The 21813-nt window shown below is 45.1% G+C and overlaps 1 protein-coding gene across 3 annotated transcripts in view; it reads right to left on the reverse strand.

Moving 5' to 3' along the window:
- LOC130533444 (protein bicaudal C homolog 1-like) overlaps positions 1 to 21813 on the reverse strand; it is a 37139-nt gene that overhangs the window by 2820 nt on the left and 12506 nt on the right. The window contains exons 3-20 of one of the 3 annotated variants that reach the window (XM_057046838.1): positions 16814 to 16883; positions 14205 to 14284; positions 13559 to 13717; positions 13187 to 13240; positions 9694 to 9876; positions 8567 to 8818; positions 7445 to 7576; positions 6140 to 6344; positions 5162 to 5314; positions 4400 to 4584; positions 4160 to 4301; positions 2753 to 2906; positions 2440 to 2599; positions 2315 to 2354; positions 1389 to 1543; positions 1142 to 1295; positions 858 to 1024; positions 604 to 703 (exon numbers count right to left, since the gene is read on the reverse strand). In XM_057046838.1, the coding sequence (XP_056902818.1) occupies positions 604 to 703; positions 858 to 1024; positions 1142 to 1295; positions 1389 to 1543; positions 2315 to 2354; positions 2440 to 2599; positions 2753 to 2906; positions 4160 to 4301; positions 4400 to 4584; positions 5162 to 5314; positions 6140 to 6344; positions 7445 to 7576; positions 8567 to 8818; positions 9694 to 9876; positions 13187 to 13240; positions 13559 to 13717; positions 14205 to 14284; positions 16814 to 16883 (2545 nt within the window). Of the gene's footprint in view, positions 1 to 603; positions 704 to 857; positions 1025 to 1141; positions 1296 to 1388; positions 1544 to 2314; positions 2355 to 2439; positions 2600 to 2752; positions 2907 to 4159; positions 4302 to 4399; positions 4585 to 5161; positions 5315 to 6139; positions 6345 to 7444; positions 7577 to 8566; positions 8819 to 9693; positions 9877 to 11284; positions 11420 to 13186; positions 13241 to 13558; positions 13718 to 14204; positions 14285 to 16813; positions 16884 to 21813 lie in introns of those variants that run through there. The other 2 variants (XM_057046839.1, XM_057046840.1) reach the window with 2 other exon arrangements.

Below are 21813 nucleotides of genomic sequence, written 5' to 3' on the forward strand. Positions count from 1 at the left end.
TAAAGTGGACGGTGGTTTGCAGGTTCTTGTGCCGAAGCCCTAGACAGGAAAGCTGACCTGTGCTTGGAATCCCAAAGCCAAACCAACGGGATTTGGAGGACTCCACTTCCTCAATAATCCCTCTGCTTTTCCTGAAATTGCACCAACAACCCTATGAAGGCTCTCACAATTATTAACCTTTACACAAGGCCTGGCAGGAAGCCATGAATCATCTGAGCAGCCTCACAGCTCCAGATTAGAAGATGCCCAAAGTATAATGAAGTAATGAAGTGTGAAACCAGCAACTTTCACATTAGAACCAAGCCCAGAACTACCTCTGTATCGGCAGGAAGTCTGTGGCAGCTGGAACAACTGGAGAAAAAACATTGCGCTCATGTTGGAGGAATGTGCCTCTGATGATGGTTTCTACCGGTTGCCAACAACCGGCCCCGTCTGTCGTGCTCAGAACCAGAGTTTTGGTAGCAGAGATTATATGTCATATATCAATCTACCAATCTGCTCCGTTCAGAGAATATAACAGCAAAGTATGGAAAAATGACAAAACCAAATGCTTCTAAAGGGCTTCAGCTGGTTCTGCCTCAGATAATTCTGCCCCATTTGTACCTGAGATGGCGAGCAACATTTTCCTGCGAGCTCCAAAAGTGGTGATACCAAGTTCCTTCAGATCCTGGTCTGTCAGAGTCAGGAATGTCTGGAGGTCGATCTGGAAGTAGAAAAGGCTTAATTCATGTTTTACATGTTCTAAAAGTTTTAAAAGCTCCTGAGTTTCAGCTATGACTCCGTCTGCTGCAGGGCCTAAAGTGTTCTGACAGCTGACGTTCTGACCATGCAGAAGTGATGGTCTCAGTCTACTCTACCTCCTGCTGCTGGAAGACGTCTGTGTACTTCCCCAAGCCCAGGTTGCTGAACAGCTCAGGCAGGTCTGAGCCTTTCAGAGAAGAGTTCAGGCTGCAGCCGTTGCTGCCATTTAGTGAGGAGATGCAGTCCATGTAGTTGCTGCTGCTGCTGAGGTAATGCTCTGCAGCTGTCCATCCATAGAAACAGATATAGAACCATTGGTGACCACACACAGGCTGAGCAGTGAAGCCTCCACTCATGAGGATGCTTCCTTCAGCTTAATGAATAATGCACTGGGACTGACCAGATTTGTTCTGTTTCCTTTTTGGACTGCTGACGAACTCGGCGTGACTGGACAGGCCGTTGCCGGCGCCGTTCCGGTCTCTCCAGTTGTCAGAGTCGCTGCCATTCCCAATGCCTTCGCGGCTGCTGGATCGGGACAAGGACAGAGGAGATCCCTGAGAGAAAAGCAAAGAACATGCACATGATCACAAACCCGACTGTGCTACAGCATCCACGCTTCAACGCTGCTTGGGCTTGTTATTTGGGACCTCATAGGTGGTGCTCATGCTGGGCTTGTATGAGACATGATTGGCCCTCCGCAGCTCTTTGATGGTCTCAGCTGGCATGGACTTGGAGAAGCCCAGACCACTCCATGTGTTGGTCGGGGTCCGCACCTCAGTCACCACAGGCTTCTTTAGCATGGCTGCATGTAAACATGACATAAACATCATGACACAAACAAAAAGCATCAATTCTAACCATCTTCTAAACTCCTTACATGTTTTAGCTACTGTTGACATGTCTTTCTTATTACCGTATTTTCACGACTATAAGGCGCACCTAAAACACTGAGATTTGAGAAACACTGAGAAAACACTGGATGACGGAAGGCGAACACTCCTTTACAAAGACTATGAGGCAGCGGCGGGCAAGTAATGCCACCATATGCGGGTGGATTGTAGACGCATGGGCTATGATACCGTCTTCATGTATTGTAAGAGCTTTCACAAAATCAACGCTGAACCGGAACCGGTCGGTGAGTCTGATTCAGATTATTAAGAAGAGGAATTCGGGATGTTGGACATTGAAATAGTGCAGCTGTTTAATTCAGATACAGAAGATGAAAACTTTGATGGTTTTGTGGCGGAAGAATGAATATTTTGTTCAATAAATGTGTCGAAACTCACTGTTTTACTTCCGTTGTCACATACATTACTGTATGTTTCAGCATTCGCCTAATAATACGGTGTGCCTTATGTATGTTTTAAATACAGAAATAGCACCCATAACTGAGACTGCGCCTTTTAATACAGTGCACCTTATGGTCGTGAAAATACAGTATACCTGCTTTTGTAGTGATAGTTTGGCACAATCTGTTATAGCTGAAGTTGTGAATATTGTATTTTGTTTTCTTTTGTGGCAGAAGATGAAACAGGTCAGTGATCAACCTTCTGGCATTTACGCTAATCCTCACCTTTGGTTGCCAACAGCTTCTTCTGTTCATAGTCAAATGCCTGAAAAGACAGCAACAGTGTTGACTTGTTTGAGTTGGACGCCTCCACTTTCGTCTGCCCATTTTGTGGGTTTGTGTATAATGACCTGGATGTTGGCGAAAGTGGTCTGCGGGCCCAGTCTGATCCGCTCCCTCTCGTTCTGCTGTGCTGCCCTCTCAGCAGCCCGCTCACTGCCGGGGGCTCTCTTATCGGCCACAGGACTGTCTGATGAGCTGGACTCAGCATCCGAGAGGAGACAGTCAGAACTGGTGGATAACAGCACAAATATGCTTAAAAATAACAAACTGGAGAAGTCCCGCATGACTTTCCATCCACGCTGGGTTGATGAGTTAATCACAGCTGTCAGTGATTTTAGCTAAACTGGGAGATCTGCCATGTCTGAATAGAGTCACACGTACTGGAGATGGGAGTTCTTGGTGCCCTGCAGGAGCTCCACAGCTTGTCTTTTGCCTGACGAAGTCTTGCATGATGCCAGCATCTGCTTCAGTTCGCTTCCATTGGCGGAGTGCGAGGGGCTCCTGGGCATACCCACCTCCACAAAGGTGTCCGAGCCTGAAACGAACACACCTAAAGAGTTTTTCCATTTCTTTCAGTTTGAGTTGTCACATGTAAAACAGGCCTAACTAGAACAAACATAGCTTTGGCTGGGTCACTCTGCTTAGGCCCTTGTGGGATATATGCATCACACAGTCTGCATGTGTGTTAAATCTGTATACCGTAATTTAAAATCACAGCAGCCCTAATTATGCTGCTTTTCTCACTGCTCCACTCTTACTTCGAGAGGAGGCTGCGCTGTGGAAGCGGATGTGCAGGAAGAATGTGTGATCTGGTCCAATTAAAAAAATCTGGAATTTGTGGTGTCCTGTAAAATAATATGATGTCAGTGGGTCTAAGAGAGGTCACTGGGGTCTAGTGTTTAATGTAAGTATGGCCTACTTTGACTTGGATCAGGCTGAGTGAGCCAGCACAAACACATTCTGGGACAGAACTAGAGGAAACCTTACTGGGATGCACCACATTGGGGGAGAAAAACACTGGGAGAAAACCGAGACGCGTGAGAGAGAACGCTTTCAGGGGAAAACCGCAAGTGCAAGAAACCAAGAGTATATGGGCCTTTCTGAACCACTATAGGTCCAGAAGTTAATTCATCTCTGCTCCAACAAAATAAACTTTGTCAGGAAGAGACTGAGGCTGGGAGGACGCTGTAGAGAAATGTGTTCTTTTCGAGTTTAAGGATTACATAAATCTTCAGTGGAAAAAATGGAATTCGACATTTACGTTACCCTGCAAGGCCATTTTGCCAGTGCTGAAAATGTTAACAGCTCAAACATTTTGGTCACGCAAGGGTACAACTGCACAAAAATCATACACAAATCATATGAGTTTGGGTGTGTCTTAACATAACGAACATGAGAGTTGTGCTCCAGCTGGAAGCAATTTCCTTCTTCAAATACTGTCTAAAACCTGAAAACAATGTCAAACAGAATTAAATGTCCCACCTACAACTTACACAGACCTACAGATCTGGCTGGACACATTTGGGCACCTAAAGCTACATTCAACAGGGACAGATTTCAAAGTATTTAGGGGAGAAGAACACGATTCCCTTCAGCAGCTTTTTATTCTTTAAAGCTGAGAGAAGTACATAAATAAGAATAAAAAATTGCACAGAAAGTTGGATTGGCACACTTGAACATCTTATTTCCTCAACATAGACAGGAATCATCCAGACATTTTACAACACATGTATGTACTTTAGCTACCTTAAGATTCAAACAGACTCGAACTGATATAAAGATGAATACCTTCATGTGGGTTTGACTTTGTGGAAAGTGGTTCTGATGGATTGTGTCCACTGGCCTCCTGGACGGAGTCACACGGAGTTGGAGTCAAAACACTTTCCCCAAGAGACCCGGTTGGTCTCCTCCTATAGATTGAGCCAGCATGCTACACATGCAGGAAGACAAACATGCACGTAAACATCAAGAGAAAGTCTATGGAGCAAAATAATCTAACTCAAGACTTCAAAACGCATTGGCGGTAACCGTGACATGTCCATTCAGGGTGCAGGAGCTGCTGCAGTCAGGGACGCTGCTGGGCTGCTTGTCTATGGGAGCAAGGCCAGGCGGAGGTGATGGCGCACTCTGCGTGTACCCCTGCACGCCCGGCAGCAGGATGCTGCTCAGCGTGGCCTGAGTGGCAGGATGAAGCAACAGCTGAGATGAGAAGCCTGGAAAAAAGGGTTGAAAGTTTATTTTAGAATTACAATTTCTAACATCCAACCGTTATTCACGGCTAAGGTCAATTTAGAGAAACCAATCCCTTGACGTACGTCTTTGGATTGTAGTGCCATACAGACACAGCAACAACATGCACACTCCACACAGAAAAGCCCCTGGCCCTCAGGGGCCTTCATACAGTGAGGTGACAGCGCCAAGTGCTGCAGCAGTGACATCCGGAAGATCCTGACATCTTTACAGGATTAACAACTGACATTCCAAGATGCCGAAGCCTGAAACTTTTACAACTTTTTAAGTTGACAGAAAAACACTGTAAGGCTGTGGCTGTTTAACACATTTACTGTTATCCAAAGCAACAAGTCAAAAACACTTTGAAATTTTAGATCTCGTTACAGCTGGCAAGCAGTGTTTAATGTTTCCCTCCAGTTTTTTTTCTTTTCTCTCTAAATCATTCGAATAATTTGATGCAGCTTCCTCTAAAACCACAGACAATTTAGATAATTTTTTTTTTGTTCAAGTAGAAAAATAAATAAAAATCAAAAGACAAAAATGTGGTTAAGGTCCAACCTTGGGTGCTGGCGAGAGCGCTGGGCCACAGGGAACCTGGGGGCGTTGGGTTACTGGGGGGGTGCAGGGGACTCATGGCAGAGTTCAGGCTGTTGAGGACGGCGTTTGGAGGAGCAGAATTGAGGGTATGAGGTGTTGTTGTACCCAGGAAACCTGAATAGACGGAGGTAGAAGAAAAGAGAACAGGAACATCTTTCAACATAATCACACGTTAGATTGAGCCCCTCTGAAAATGATGTCTGCAATTTCATTGGAATTCTATAAAACTGTCAGCAAATGAGATGAAGAATTTCTGCAATTTCCACAAGGTCATATATGCAGAAGTTGTGTGTCCTTTTACCAACAAAACCATGTTACCGAGAGCACCAACAATGTGGTCTTTGGTATCTTCACCCAAAGACGATGTAAGAAAACAGACAGAAGCAGGTCTGTGGCTTTAACAAAGGGCTAGTTTGGCTCCAGGAATAAGGCCACTGATTTTTCTGGCAGGCTGGACTGTAATCTGAGCAGGAAAAGCATGTAGTAATTACCAAAGGCCGGGATGTGGCCATCCACAGCTTCGCCCTGGGCCTCCCGACAAAAAGACTGTTTCTACTGTACTTGCCCGTCATGGCACACTTTTGTATTTTGATACTAAATCGTTCAAACTATTTATTTTACTCTGGGTTGGAAGAGGCTCCAGTCTCTAAAGCCAAAATCATTTTAAATAAAAGCTCAATTCAAAGACAGACGGGTCAAAAATCTCCAATGACAGCAAATATTGTAATTGTTATCAATGCTAATGAAGTCTGGGTGTTTAACATACCTGCAGTCCATCTCCACAGCAGCAAGAAACAAACAGAGTCATATCAACCAGGATAACATGCTGATGTTTGAGTGTTCTTATGTTTTCAGTGTACAACCCCTTCTTCGCTCAACAACCCTTCAGTGTGTGTACTTGATAATGGTGCAAATAAAACCCATGACTGGAGCCGTTACCAAGACTGCTTAGCCCCAGACCAGCTGAGGCCAGGATGTCCAGGCCAACAGGGCAGATGAGAGATGGCGACGGGCCATTGGGGGTGGGATTCAACACCACAGGGGGTGAGGAGGAAGACACCCCATTGCTCTCCAGACCTAAGAGGAATTTCCGGGCTTCGTACATGTTCACAGCGTTCCTCTCCACGCTCTTCACTATCACCGACTGGGTTGAGGAGAGGTGATGAGAAAGAGCGAGAGAAGATGAACAGAGCAAAAGACAGGGAGGGAATGTTGGCACCAGACATGGAGAGTGAATGGGAGGATAAACATAAAGAGGAGGAAGGAAGAATAGATAGATTAGAGAACATTGTGGGAGAGAGAATGAGACATGGGAGAGGCAGCTTATATTAATAAGCAAAAAACACATGTCATTTATTGATAAGACTGATGATGGTGTGAGGCAACAAGTCCTACGCAAAGGAAACTCAAAAAAACAAAATATGGTGGAGTTTGAGTGACTTTGATCTCTGACATTGGCAGTCCCAATTTCTTCCATAAACATGAGACTCAAAATGAAATGAAGCACACAGCAAATCCTGGCTCTTCAGAAAAAATATCATAATTCAAATCAGCGTATCTGGCACATCTACACACTTTACTCAGCATCTGCCAACAAAGGCAGGCAGACGATGGCAAAGCTGTTGGGCGGCCCTTTTGGATCACGGATGTCCCCTCATTAAAATATTTAAGCAAAGGGTTCTTAAGAGGGTCTGGGCTGCGTCTCTGTTTACACTGGCACCTCTGCAAAGGCCCTGGAAAACTCCACTAGAACCCTCTAAACACAGCCAGGACACGTCCAAGTAGTGCAATGTGATGATAAATATTTGTATGGCAGCAGATTTTAATTAAGAAAATTACAATAAAATATGGGAATGAAAAACATGTTACAGTATTTATTTGTTAAGAGGGAGTCAGCAGCTGACGTCTTCTGTTGAAAGAAAGTTCAGGTTCAAGTGTTTGTGTTCAGCAGGTGGAAAGTGCTGGCAGGTTGTGAGTAAAAAGAGCAGAATGCGATTCTAGGCATTAACTGACTTTAGCCCAAACTCTCAGGGTTGGCATGGCAAGACTCCATTCTCTTTGAGGTTTCAGCTTTTGTTTTCACCATCTCATGACGCAGTGGCGGAAGTGACGCAGTGATCTTGACAAGATCATGCTCTGAAGCCAGATGGAAACTCTCAACTGGGAAAATGGCCAATTTGTTTTTTGGTGGCATCTGACAGACACTGAATAAAGTGTGCAATCTGTGCAGTGTACGGGCCATACCTTGCTGGGCTGTTTAGGCTTTGGTTTGATGCTGATGAAGATGTCAAGCTGCTCCATGAGTGCGGTGATGCACCGAGGCTCCACCTCAACGTCCTCTTTAATGTCAAACATTAACACTAGTGGCAAGCAGCCCTGTAGAATATAAAGATACTGGTCATCTCAAGTCCTTTCAGTGGTTTGGTCACAGTATTAGATGCTGTTTCACAGGAAACATACGCAACACCTCCTGTAAAGGATGGGAGCTAATGTTTTTCTACCGACACATATAGACTTCATCTCATGGCGCCGGCTTAGGAACGCTGCAGAGTCGGGATCTGTTTGCTACCACGAGGGCCACAGACATCTATATTTTGGTTCAACGTCTGGAGAGCACTCCCATCGTGCACGGGTGTAATTAGCAACAGAGAATAGGGCCAAAGCCTGAGATTGTAGCTGTAATCTGGAGACTGTCTACTGGAATCACACAGTGCACTACTGCGAGCAGATCTCCTCACATTTCAGAGTGACTCCTCCATGTTTACCAAGCCTCCTCTCCACCCACCAGCTCTTCCTCATAAATCATCAGGTTTTCTGATCCAGACAAGGATAGGGCAGTTGTGTAAATCTAGAGCAGGGAACGCCATGTTTAATCACAGAAGCTTAATCTGGCATTTGCTCAATGTCTTTGGGGCCAAATGGGAAGACCACAGACAGAACAGAGTACTGGGAGAATTTCTGGCCCACACCATGAGCTCCAGAGAGACAACCAAAGCTGCTCATGTCCAACGCATGTGCTGCAGGTGGCCTCAGCTGATATATTCAGTTACAGATTAACATAGTCATCAGCTTTGGAAAAGAGATCTCGTTATATTGAGATAAAGCTTGTCCCTCACTTGCAGGTACGCAGCTCTGAAACTTCCCATCATGCAGCCTGGCTTTCAGTGGGCAACAGATGATTGTAGAACATTTCAGCAGTATAAATAGAACCAAGCAAGCATTCTCCTCCTCTCAAAAACCACATCATCATTCATTCGAACCATGAAGATGCCTGTGATATCCTTATAGCCTCCACACGCTCTGACCCCATTTTAGAATACGGTTAAAAAGGACTCCACACAAATACAGCATGGACAAGTCACACACCATCAGGTATTGCCGTGCCAAGCAGACCGACTCAATTGTGCCTTGAATGTAGACTGTGGATTTCTTCTGGGGGCTGTTGGGGTCAGGGAAGTGGATCTGGGCACCAGTTCTCTGGGTGATGTGCTTGATGTTGCTGCCATTGCGGCCTTTCATGAACAGGTGGTGCTGGGGTGCGATGTCCAGGTGAGTGCTGACTGAGATTGTGCTGGCGAGGCTCCCAACAAGGTGCTCCAACAGCAGAGCCGTGCCCCTCTGCACAAACCGCAAACACACACTCATCAGAACATCAGTTATGGTACATATAAGTACATATAAATCATGAGAATTACAACAATAATAGTGAAACTCATTAAAATCTCATGACTTTCGGGTTTTTTCGTGTCTTCAGGGATGGCAATCAAGACTAATAACTATAACTAATGAATTAAATCTGAATATTGCTGTGTTCAAATGTTATATCTATGTTTTTATTGATTAAACACCCAAACTTGACCAGTTCAGTGTGATGATGAACTTTGGATCTGTGCTTCATGACTCGGTCATAGAGGCCTACAGTGTTACTAAACTGGCAGGAAAATCCAACAGAAAAATTAACAAATGGTTAAACAAGCCTAATCAAAGCTGGCTCAACCAGAATATAATGTTTTTTCCATCGAACCAGTAAAATGTATAGTGTTTTCCAGAGCATCTTCCAGCCCTGCAGCTTCATATTTAGGGGGAATATGGAATATTCTATAATGTGCCCCTGACTACACGTGTAAACAGACCTGACCTCCACACAGATATGAATTGTTTTTAAATATGATCACACTTTAACTAGTTTCAATCCAACATCTAAAAGCTGGAGAGTGAGGCTGCTTTTCTGGCTCTGTTAGAGGCACGGCTGACCCAGCAGCTGCACATTTTGAGCAATTAAACCCCACTCAGCACCCTCCTGCCCCTTTTCCCTCCAGAGAGCAGCTCTGGATAAAGTTGAAACATAATGAATACAAATATTTTTGCACTGACGAGGAGCACGCAGGAGTTTAAGTGAGTGTTGAGTGGTGGAACCTCAGTCTTTGGCCTTAATGCAGTATTGTATTTTTACAGCATGTTGCTTCTTCACTGCCCTTCAATGTTAGTCTCACCTTGACTGCGTTGGTGTTATTCTGAGAGCCACGGACCACCCCGCTGGCCCTGTAGAGGCGCGTTGGGGGCTTGAAGGAGACTGTGAGGTTGTAGGTCTGTGAGATGTGCTGCACGGTAGGAGAGCTGGGGTCAGACTGCATGATGGCTGGAAGCTCAAAAGACAGAACGAGAGGGAGCAGCTCCTGCAACACAGAGGGGACCACGAGAAGGATGTCAACACCACAGTTGTGACAAGGAGGAGAGAAGATTTCAATAATCCAGAATGCATTTCCACTTTCTTGATTAGGAAGCAAAAATAGAGAACATTTTTGAACTTCTATGTGATATAAATTTGTGTGAACTGACATAACAGTTGATGTTTAAAGGTGGCAAAACTCAGAACACAAGCAGTAAGTCAGCAGTTCCAGAACACGCACGCACACGCACACACACACACACAACACACACACACACACACACACACACACACACACACACACACACACACACACAACACACACACACACACCACACACACACACACACACACACACACCACACACACACACACCACACACACACACACCACACACACACACACACACACACACACACACACAATGTGGGTCCTGGGCGGAGCGCCACTATGGTTTTTGCTGCCAGCAAAGGGCAGCAGCGTGAATGGCTCTGACCAAAGAAATGCAGGCTTGATCAGTCCCATATGCACTTGGCCTTTCATTGATATCACATTTCAGTGTTTGCCTGTGAAAGGTTTGAGAAATTTAAGTCAGAACTGAAAGAAATACAACCAGAGAGCAGCAGAGCAATAGGAGGCAAAACACTGAATGAAGGATCGACTGATTATTTTTTTCAGCTGACCTCAGAGTTTCCCCCCAAAAGTACACCTGGCCGACTCGTATAAAAGGACCTGAGGTCTCCTCATACAACACCTGGACACAGAGACAAGTATAGGAGCAGACCCCTCCTTTCATCACCCCACTGTCAACTCCAACCTCTGAAAATCCATCAGCTGGTTACAGATCTAAACAGAGCCCCAACAGGCCTGTTCGGTTTAGCCACGAGTGCTGCTGCAGTTCATAAAGAAAGACGAGATGACGCTGGGGTGCCAGACAGGACCACACACACAAGCTCTATTGTTTTACAGTTAACCTCAACTTCAAGGAGTCAAGCATGGAATAAACCTCCATCTGCAGCAGAATCTAATACAAAAGAAATAATATAATAAAACCCTCCTGTGTCCTTGTTTGACAGAAGACTCTCCAGTCATTGTCTTTTATGATGGGATGGATTAAAACAGTGATCCTTCTGTCAGGTCTACATGAAGCTACAACCAGAGGTTAGCTTAGCTTAGCCAGGCTTTGACCATGTTTCATGTTTGATGTAAAGCCAAGAAGGCTGAATTACCAATCTGCTAACTCTTATTTCTACATAGAATCACGAGGCTGATGAGGTCTCTCTAGAGAAACCAAAAATGCTTCTCCTGGTACACATTTGGTCTTTTCCACACAATGACAGCATTTTATTCTTCTAGAGACAGATTGTAAAACAACAATCATAAGTGAAAAAGTTAATTTAGAGGGAGAGTCTCACTTGATCCGCCCTCATCATCTGCTGACTGAATCCTTCAGAGGCCAAGACAATCTTTGAGGTTCCCATCAGCTTCTCTGTGCCGACAACAGTGCTACATTTGTGATCTCTTTTTACAGCCATATCTGGGGCTGTTCCTCCAGATAATGAAAACAACCGTCCGGATATGCTGAAACAGACATTTGCCAATGCACAAATCCAGTGTGACCTTCACCTTCCTCTTTCTCTCCATCAAACACACCCCACTTTGTTATTCATACAAGCACAAGACTACTAGCACGAGTCGACTCATGCTGGAAAAAAGCTGTTCCCAGAATCGGACTGTTGAGGTGCTGAAATGGCGCAAAAGCTTAGAATTAACAGATTCACTGTGCTCACACTGCAAAAGCTTCAGACCTCCAGTATGAATGTTACAGAGGACAGAGAAGAAGGCTGGAAACCTCTCTGGAGAGCAAAGTTCTTGGAGGACACGCCCTAAGAACAAGATGTCTGAACCAGCTCAGAGAAGTGCGGAACACAAGAACCTTCTCCTGGTGCGGACACAACAACCTGCAGCTGAACGCTCAGAAGACAGTGGAGATGATTGTGGACTTCAGGAAAGTCACAGCCCCTTTGCCCCCCCTTGCCCTCATGGACTCCCCCATCACCATCGCGGACTCCTTCCGCTTCCTGGGCACCACCATCACCCGGGACCTTAAGTGGGAGCCGAACATCAGCTCCCTCATCAAGAAGGCCCAGCAAAGGATGTTCTTCTTACGGAAGCTGAGGAAGCTCAAACTGCCTCCCAGGATGTTGGCGCAGTTCTATACGGCCATCATCGAGTCCATCCTCACCTCCTCCATCACTGTGTGGTTCGCTGGTGCCACCGCCAGGGACAGACTGAGGCTGCAGCGCGTTGTGCGCGCTGCCGAGAAGGTGATCGGCTGCAGGCTTCCATCCATCCAGGACCTGTATATCTCCAGGACCCGGAGGTGTGCAGGTCGGATCACGGCCGACCCTTCCCACCCTGGTCACGGACTGTTTTCCCCCCTCCCCTCAGGCAGGAGACTACGGTCCATTCGGACCAAAACCTCCCGCTACACGAACAGCTTCTTCCCCTCTGCCATCAGGCTGCTGAACACCAAGTGACTTATCACTTAAGCACCATGTACAGCAGCCAGTCGGACTCACGAGCAATACATTACTCCTGCTTGGACCTGCACTATTTCTTACCACATACCTCTTACCACCTACTATTTATGTATATAATGTATATATGTCTTATGTTATTTTGTCTTATTTTATTTTATTTAACTTATTCTAGTGTGGTCTTCTTTATGTTGATTGTCGCAGCGTCACACCATGACACATTCCTAGTTTGTGTAATACTGTGTATTACATGAACAATGGCAATAAACCTGCTTCTGATTCTTCTGATTCTGATTCTGGTCCTGTTAGCTAAATCACAAGCCAGCCTGATATTTTGATTGTCAAGAAAATTATGAGTTGAAGCATATGCGCGATATTGAACAGGATTTCTGACTGATGCGCGGATGGGTTAGTCAGCTGGTACTGATACTGTCCATCCATGTCCTCATGGGAGGAAAGAAAATAATTATTGCTTCACTTGTGAGGTTCTTCCCCAATCTGTTAAATACCTGATTATTTTTAATTACAATACGGCTTCTTGGACCCTAGAAAAAATCCCATCTGCACAGCATGCAACATATGTGGAACAAAAGTAGAACTGGCAAGAGAATTAACAGATTATGCTTCTAAACATTTTCCACTGTAAGAAGATTCATTGCCAGGCAACCGTGGCTGTTGCGCTCCATAAAGCTTAAAACCTCATATTTATCAGCCTTAAGGGAGTTATCATTTTGGTGGATAGTCCCTTTAATACTGATGCAGACCAGCCAAACTCACCCTTATTTTCACTCGCGCTGCCTCCACCCCTCCTGGCTGCCCCGCGATGGACACCTGGGCACAATAAATATTTGATATATGAATCAGCTCTCCCTCAGTCCAGGACAAACAGTGGCAGAGACATCGTTAAAGTTGCATTTAATTTCAGTCTTCAAAGAAAAAAGTAGCAAAGTCATAATGGAAACCAAGAGTTGAAAGACCTGTTCTGAATTTACAGAAAGTCTTTATTTTACTGAATCACATCACTGCTTGTTCAACACAACTGCCCAGAGTTCATTCCTGTTCAAGGCTCTGCAACTTCCAGCAGAACAAACAAAGACGAGCAAGTGAGCAGGATGACATTCCTAAATTTAAAACTAGCATCAGTCAAACCTGGTTGCTTTTCTCTGCCTGGTTATTCCGGTTGGAGTCTGGGAAATGGATGTGGCAGCCTGTCTCCTCCATCACCCGTTTTATGTTGTTCCCACCTTTGCCAATAACATGGGAGTGCTCCGTGTGAGAAACATCCATCTTCAGCGTCACTCTGTTGCTCTAACCAGGAGAAGAGCAGGATCATGGAGGGATAAAGGAGAAATACACCATTCTACAGCATTGTGAAAACAAGAATGGAGCTAACACATGGTACATTGTAGACTAATGCTGTATGGTATTGTTGCAGCAACGTCATAATATAGATATTTGTGACTCTCTTTAACAAAAAAAAAAGGAGTTCATGCTTTGTTTTAAAAATCACATTATAAATGCTGCAGTTCTTTAAAGGAATGAGGAGAAACTCAGATAATAGGAAGACATCTGCTGCTGCAAGCTCAGCCTGCGCAGAAGATCAGTTGCCCCCAGGTGGCGCTACAGCACATTCACCCAGGTACATCAGGTCATATGTTGCCATAGCAATGAAGCCTTAACACACACTGGCGCAGCTATGATTGAAACCATTACAAGAAAGAGTCTAAGAGGATAAAAAAGAGGAGAGATTTACACAAACACACAGAGTCTAACAACAAGGAGCTAAAGTTGTTACCTTTGTGTCAAGGACGGACATTATTCTGTTTTTGGCATCCCTCACATTCTCCCTCTTTCCACACACCTTGATGTGAGGATCTGCAGCGACAGGAAGTGTAAAAGTTTACTGGGAGTCAGACAAGAAGAGCAGAGGTCCAACTTGAGCGTGTCACAAAAACTGAAGCTGTGTGTGCCTGCACGAGCATCACAAATGTTGCTTTGACATCTGCAAAACCTGTTTTGGTCTGCAGGAAGACTCCACCCCTGTGGGGACAGAAGACATGTGACATGTGATGTCATCCTAATTCCATCCGTTAGCTAAAGACGGAGGATTAAAGCCTCAATGCGAATGCTCACCTCAACCTTTTCAATGGGATTTTCTCCTACAAACCAGTTTTGACATGCTGGAGCACAGAAACCATCATGCTGAATCTGCTCTTTGGCACTCAGCAACCCGAACGTCCAAAGCTACCCTCAGCTCCAAAATACTTCAGTTAAATAACCAAAAGGAAAATGCATTCAAGGCAGGCACGTCCGTCTTAGGTGAGCCGACATCTGGATCTACGCACACTTGAGCCCTCGAGAAGGCAAATGTGAAAACAAACGAAGGCACGCACACGTGTACTACACAGCCCGTGTTAACCAAATGGCAGGACGTTGACTAAGCGCTCTTCCAGGAACAGCCCTCCCCGACAGCGTCTCAGATTAGCAGGAGGCCGTCAGACTGGACAAAGCTCCATCAAAGTCAGAGGCTTATCGCAGCTGTTTTTTTTTTTTTTTTCTAAATTACAGCAGATCTGAGCAGATTCTTAACAAAGAACTAAACTGTTTTACTAGAAATGGAACTAGAAATACAACTTTATCACTAGGTTTGTCAGCAATCTGAACCAACCAAAAAAAGACCACAAACCAGATCACAAGGATCCTTTCAGAGGGATTAGGAAAAATTGAGTTTCAGCATCTTTTGCATGCTTTTTCCCATCATCCAACAGCTCTTGTGAGCCAGAGGACGTGCCCCCTTCCTGGTGTAATACATGTTGTAACCGTCGGGGGCGTCATGTTCTTCCAGCATTTAAGCCACATCTGGCAAACATTAGTCAGGCTAAACGAGTGTTGCATTCATCGTAGAGAACACCCCCACATTCTTGAAGTGGACTGTGCTGTGTGCACATTTTTGATGATTGTCCATGGAATAAAAAACGAGCAGTGGAAAAAAACCAAAACAATACACCTAGAACCAATAAAAGCAGGCGTTGAACTGGACAAAAGCTGCAGCTGCAGAATGTTTTGCTGATGTGTTTAGCTGCAACAATTTTGGTTTATTTTCCAGAGGAGAACTTGTGACCCGGAGCTCTGTGCTGGCCGAGGCGAACCATTTTTCATATTGATGACGACATCTGAAAACAAATTCATCCAATTGCTGGTCATACAAAGCAAATGTGGGAATGTGAAAACAGACACGAGCTGCGTTAAATCATTTATGAGCTCAGGACATGAAATCAAGTTCAGAAATCAAAACACTGCACAGCCCTGGGGGTGGGGGTGTTCGGGGGGGAAACTAGCCTCTTTGCACTTGTACAGGTGAGAGACACACCCAGGTGACAATGACAGGACACTTAGCTGCTGTGATGCAATCAGGCTTATGAATACAGACTAAAACTTAAAACCAGTGATTTATGATTCACTGTGCTCCAGCATTGTTGTTACCCATGCCAAGCCCCCCTTTTTGTTCTTTGCCTCCCATCAGCTCTAGAGGTCTTTGCTCCCACACGTTCTCGCCAATAAGATAAATATCAATAAATTCTTCTGCTGCATTCCTCTTTCTTACACAACATGAGAAAAAAGATGTTTAAACCTCCTCCTCAGAGCATTATTCTCGTACATTTCGAACTATTTTTTATGAATGAACTAATGCTCCAGGAATGGATGCAAGAGTTTGGCTGGACTGGCTGCTGATGCTTTAAAGCTTCTGATGCAATGCCATCAAATTCTTTTCTGTGAGGGAGGAAGTTGCATAATGTCATTAAGATTTCACATCTGGATGGAAGATACCGTCAATTTCCCATTGGACAACAACACGGGCACTGCTACACTGCCCCCCCCCATGGCCTCAGTGCTTCCTGGAAGAGCTTTAAATAGTCCTGATGTTTTATTAGGACCAGAGTGGTGGAGGAACTTTGCCAAGAACTGCAGGAGTGTGGAAAGGATGGACTCCTGCATGTCACTCAGAGCAGACAAAGGTGCTGGCTGATGTGAGGAACCTGTTCATTTCAATGTCACCATTAAACAAGTGCATCTGAAATTCTTCTGAGAGAGTCCAGAGCGGAGCTTCAAAAATATCCCTCCTCTTCTATTAAAACAACTTTCAGCTTCATTAAGTTTTTTGTGAACCTTCCTCAAGAATGAGTCAAAGCTACGAGAGTGAAGCTTTCAGTAAATACAGAGCAAACATTTGGATTTGGGGTGAAGAACTTTGGTTGGGTGGAACCTGTTTGGGCCTAACTCTCATGATTTTTTTTATTTAAGGCTAAAAGACAAAGGTTTTGGAGGCCTAACAAACCACAAGAGGATGAAAGGAGGCTGAAAATGTGATGCTGGTTGACATTTGACCTTTTAGTATGCAGTCACCTTTCTTTGACTTGGCTCCTATTTTGAGTTTGGATGGCCAAGCGATCTGCGTTTGGGTCTCGTCCATGATCTGAAAAAGAGAGGAGTGTTGATGGAATAATTCTGGATCAAAGCAACATCACTTCAGATACACACAAGCTTACTTAAAAAGTTCAGCTGCTCCCCAGACTGGGCCAAGGTCTTCAGGGAAAATGATTGTGCGATTAAAAATAAAATAAACGTGATGGACATTCCTAAACCTCAGGAGAGGCCAAATAATCATAATCTAGTTTATAATCCTCCAGAGATTATAAAGACCAGTATCTAAGTGCAATAACTACCTAACCATAATGAACCTGGACCAAAACCCAGAACCAGGTCTGAACCCTCAAACAGTCCTTTTGTTGCGAGTGCCAGGAAACATGTCCTCACTTGCTTATAGAATGATTGACACACACACACACACACACACACACACACACACACACACACACACACACACACACACACACACACACACACACACACACACAAATGTTGAAAAAGGAAAAATCTTTCAAGTGGCTCCATGAGCAGGAAAAAAGATCCTGTTTTCTTTTTCTGTATTTTAATCCTTTTAACGGTTTAAACTTTTCAGTTGCTGTAAATTGGATGCCACTCAGAGTGTATTAAAACATCCATCCATCCTCTACCGCTTATCCGGGGTCGGGTTGCGGGGCCAGCAGCCTAAAAAGAGAAGCCCAGACTTCCCTCTCCCCAGCTACTTCTTCCAGCTCATCCGGGGGGATCCCCAGGCGTTCCCAGACCAGTCGAGAGACATAGTCTCTCCAACGTGTCCTGGGTCTTCCCGGGGGTCTCCTACCAGAGGGACATGCCCTGAACACCTCACCAGGGAGACGCCCAGGGGGCATCCTGACTAGGTGCCCAAGCCACCTCATCTAGCTCCTCTCAACGCAGAGGAGCAGCGGCTCTACTCCGACCTCCTCCCGGATGGCAGAGCTTCTCACCCTATCTCTAAGGGAGAGCCCAGCCACCCTACGGAGGAAGCTCATTTCGGCCACTTGTACCCGTGATCTTGTTCTTTCGGTCATTACCCAAAGCTCATGACCATTGGTGAGGGTGGGAACGAAGATAGACCGGTAAACCCAGCTCTTCACCACAACGGACCGGTGCAGAGTCCGCATTACTGCGGACGCCGCACCGATCCGCCTGTCGATCTCCTGCTCCATTCTTCCCTCACTCGTGAACAAGACCCCGAGGTACTCCTCCACTTGGGGCAGGATCTCCTCCTTGACCTGGAGAAGGCACTCCACCTTTTTCCGGTTGAGAACCATGGCCTCGGATTTGGAGGTGCTGATTTTCATCCCAGCCGCTTCACATGCGGCGGCGAACCAATCCAGTGATTGTTGGAGGTCACGGGTTTTAAAACAATCAGCTTTAATGCTGACAGACAAAATTACTCCCATCATTGTTCTACCAACATGTTCAAATTATTATAGTCTTATTTTTTTCCCCCTGGCACACGGCAACTGCTTTTATTCCTGGGCGAACCAATGCACAGATGCTCTCCTGTGTGTTCGAGATCCTTCTCAACAATCACTGATGGCTTGTTGACTGCCGGTTACACATGCTGCTGTGAGGCTTCTGCTCAGCTGTAGTTCAGACAAGGTCTGATACTTTTACTTTTTACTGACGTTTCCAGGTGGAAACATCTATAAAACAAGAGCTGCCAGTTTGTCGCCTTCTCACCATATAGAACTGTGTAATCCATAAGTCAGAACATTTCAATTAAACACTTCACAAGTCTGATATGAGACCAGTTAAAAAAGTAAAAACACATTTTTCCAACAAAAGATCATAGTTTCCATTTTATTCTCCCCTATGAAAGAATTTGCTTGGTTGTGTAGGAGAAGCTAATTATGTAAAGGCAGAGAAGGACTCCTCCACTTGCTATAATGAGCTCTCTGGCTCACCACCTCCAGATAATGTCCAGTTTCTAGTCAATGAATCATGGAACCAAAACAAATTTTACTATCATTCTCTGCAATCAAAATATGGAGAAATTCCTTTCAGAATATTGGATAAGCAGTTCTGGTCTTGGCATCCAGCACAAGTCCAGTTCCTCCCATAATGTCCTTTTACTGGAAACATTCCTCCCATTTTCACCAAACTGAATTCCTGCCAGCAGCGTGAAGGCAACATAAAGCTGAAACAAGCATCAGATAAGGTATGAAGAGAAATATGCAAGAGTCAATCTACTCTTCATCAGCTCACAACATCTGAATAGATCACAGCAACATCTGCTTCCAGTGCTTGGTCTGTGGGGAAATTCCTTTAACTTTTTGCCTCCAAGCTTCCCATTACTTGGCTTTTCTTCTCAAAACAAGTCCTGCAACAAAATCAGTTGTGTCTGGATTATATCAAGGAGTTTTTCAATTGGAAGCCCAAATGGAAGAAACAAGACTGTCTCTAATTCTCAGACAGGGCTTTTCCCACCACAGCCCGGGCAACAACACGGCCACTGGCACCTTCTTGCCCATCTGAACCCTGCACAACCTGCTGCAGGACACCAGGAAGCAGCAGTCACATGTTCCGCCAGCCACGCAACCAGAGACATTCTGGCAGGTCAGAGGAACCCTCATGCATTCTTACTGGGATGTCATCGTTATAACAACGTTGTTGGGACGATGACATCCCAGGTGATGAGCCCGTTGGCGTTGCCACCAGCTGTTGGAATATGATGGTATGCAAAGGCCTTAAGGTGAAGATTGCTGCCTGTTTAATGATTGATCAGAAAACTAGATTACAGCAGATTATAAAACAGTCAAACTCACATCATTAGTAAATTTAATTTCATGACCTACAATTATCAGCATAAACATAACAGGCCTCCCTGCACTCCTGCCCTTGTCTGGGGAGACCTGTTTCCTGTCCAACACTGCTGTTCTTGGCAAACTCCTGCAGATGGGATTGATTTCTGACAGACCACACACATCTTTAAGGCCAGGCGCTGTTTATTTTTATGAAGAATCGAGCAAATGGGGCAATGTTTATAAGAATGAAGTATCTTCCACAGTTAGTGTTATGCCCCTTCTTGTCTACCACTCGCCTTTCCTGAAACCAGAAATAGATTACCTCTGATCATTGACGGCGCAAAAATCGATGCAACGACAGGCAATTTGAGGTTTGCAGTGGGCGTACACAGACATGCAAGTGGAGTCAACAGGATGTGATAAAGACGTCACATGTATTTCATGTACATAACCCTGTCTGTGTGTACACGGTACAATAACAGCAGTAATCAACAAAACAGTGGCGCGTTTCCAGGGTTGCACTGTTGTGAAGCAACTGTTGATTCAGCTGGGGTGTGAGCGAAAGCACGTGACTGCTGGGTCGTTCAGGGGTGTAAAGAGGGGCGAGTTTAGAGGAAAGTGGGAACAGAATAAGCTAAATGTGCTGCTTGTACAACCACTGACAACCACTCACAAGGCTAAAACAGGGAAGTCCTACGAGGGAAGTCGTCATGTGATCGTCATTTTGAAAAGTCATCTTTGAAGCCTGTGTAACTGGAATACAGGTTTAATACCTGTTTCATACCAGTAAGATCATCATCTGAAAGAAGCTGCTACAGCACTACAAGCCAAGTTGGATGAGTTCTGGACCGACAGAGACACAACTGGCTTTGCTTAGAGAGCCGCAGCTCACAGGGTGGAGAGATGGAAGATGGATCAACTCTACAGCCATCACTGAGACTCTGAGCTGGTCTGTAGTGCCTGATTATCGGCTCAAGGAGCCAAGCGCCTTGGTGGTTTTCTGACCCATAACTCCATTTCTTCACATTTCTAAACAGCTTTGTGGTCTGCGCCAAAGCCTCACCGCTCCAACCCTCCAATACTTTCTGGGTTCAAAGCTGCAATTCCACATCACTAAGAAAACTATTTGCTTGTGAGTTAATGTCAATCTGGCACAGTAGGAATGGGAACAAATTTTTCAGGAGAAGGATCCATGGACTTGCTGTTGCCCTGGACACAGAGGAAGTACAGGAGACGCGAGTAAGAGAGCGTCTGATCAACCAAAACTGGGCCTGGGAAAAAGTGCGGGGGTGAACATTTTAGGTGCCTCTCAGCAACTCACTTCTCAATACGGACTGCTGAAGAAAGTCTGAGAGCTCAATACTCCAAAAGAAGGAGGTGAAGAGAGAGAGAGAGACAGAAGAGATGGGAGAGAGAGAAGAAAGGAGAGATGAGAGAGAGAGATGGGAGGGAGAGGGAGAGAGAAAGAGGAGGGAGAGAGAGGAGAGCGTGTGTGTGTGTGTGTGCGTGCGTGTGTGTGTGAGAGACAGGAAGCCGTACTGGAGTTTCCATTTGCACTCATTTAAAAGGTATTCCACACAACTCATCCATTTTCTTTTCAACAAAGCTGAACCGCAGCCACTCTGTTTATTTTTGGGTTTGTATCAGGATCCCACTTTCATGGGGGAAACTCTACATCCAAATGGAAATTCAGCAGTAAAAACACAACTTTAGCACACTCCTTTTATTGCTCTTTGCCAGCATGCCAAGACAAACCAGCGTATACTAATTTGTAATTGACAACTTCACCTTGGGGAAGTGCCACAGTCCTAGTCCTGCCTGGCAGAGTGTCCCACACAGCTGTCCTCCATCAGAGTAGCATCGTGAGATGAGGACACACCTTCTGCAGATATGTGCACCACTAGCGTTTCTTTCAAATACAAGGGATGAAGACAAACGAGAGCAAATCTTAAGACCTTGTTAAAATTCCAAAGGCCATCTTGAGGCGCCTGTTTCACATTACTGGGTTTTTGAAAAGTGTTTCAGGGACAGCTAAATTGCTTCCTTCTTTAAAATTTAACACAGCTCCCTAACCTCCAAAGCCAAATAGGGAAAAATAGACAAATGAGGAATGTTAAAACAAACCACCGACATTTATTTCATTACAGGGATTTTTATCATTAACTGTTGAACTCAAAACAAGAATTTATTGATCTAACCAAGCCTGAA

The sequence above is a fragment of the Takifugu flavidus genome, chromosome 11 (genome assembly GCF_003711565.1).
Source record: "Takifugu flavidus isolate HTHZ2018 chromosome 11, ASM371156v2, whole genome shotgun sequence".
NCBI classification, from domain to species: Eukaryota; Metazoa; Chordata; class Actinopteri; order Tetraodontiformes; family Tetraodontidae; genus Takifugu; species Takifugu flavidus.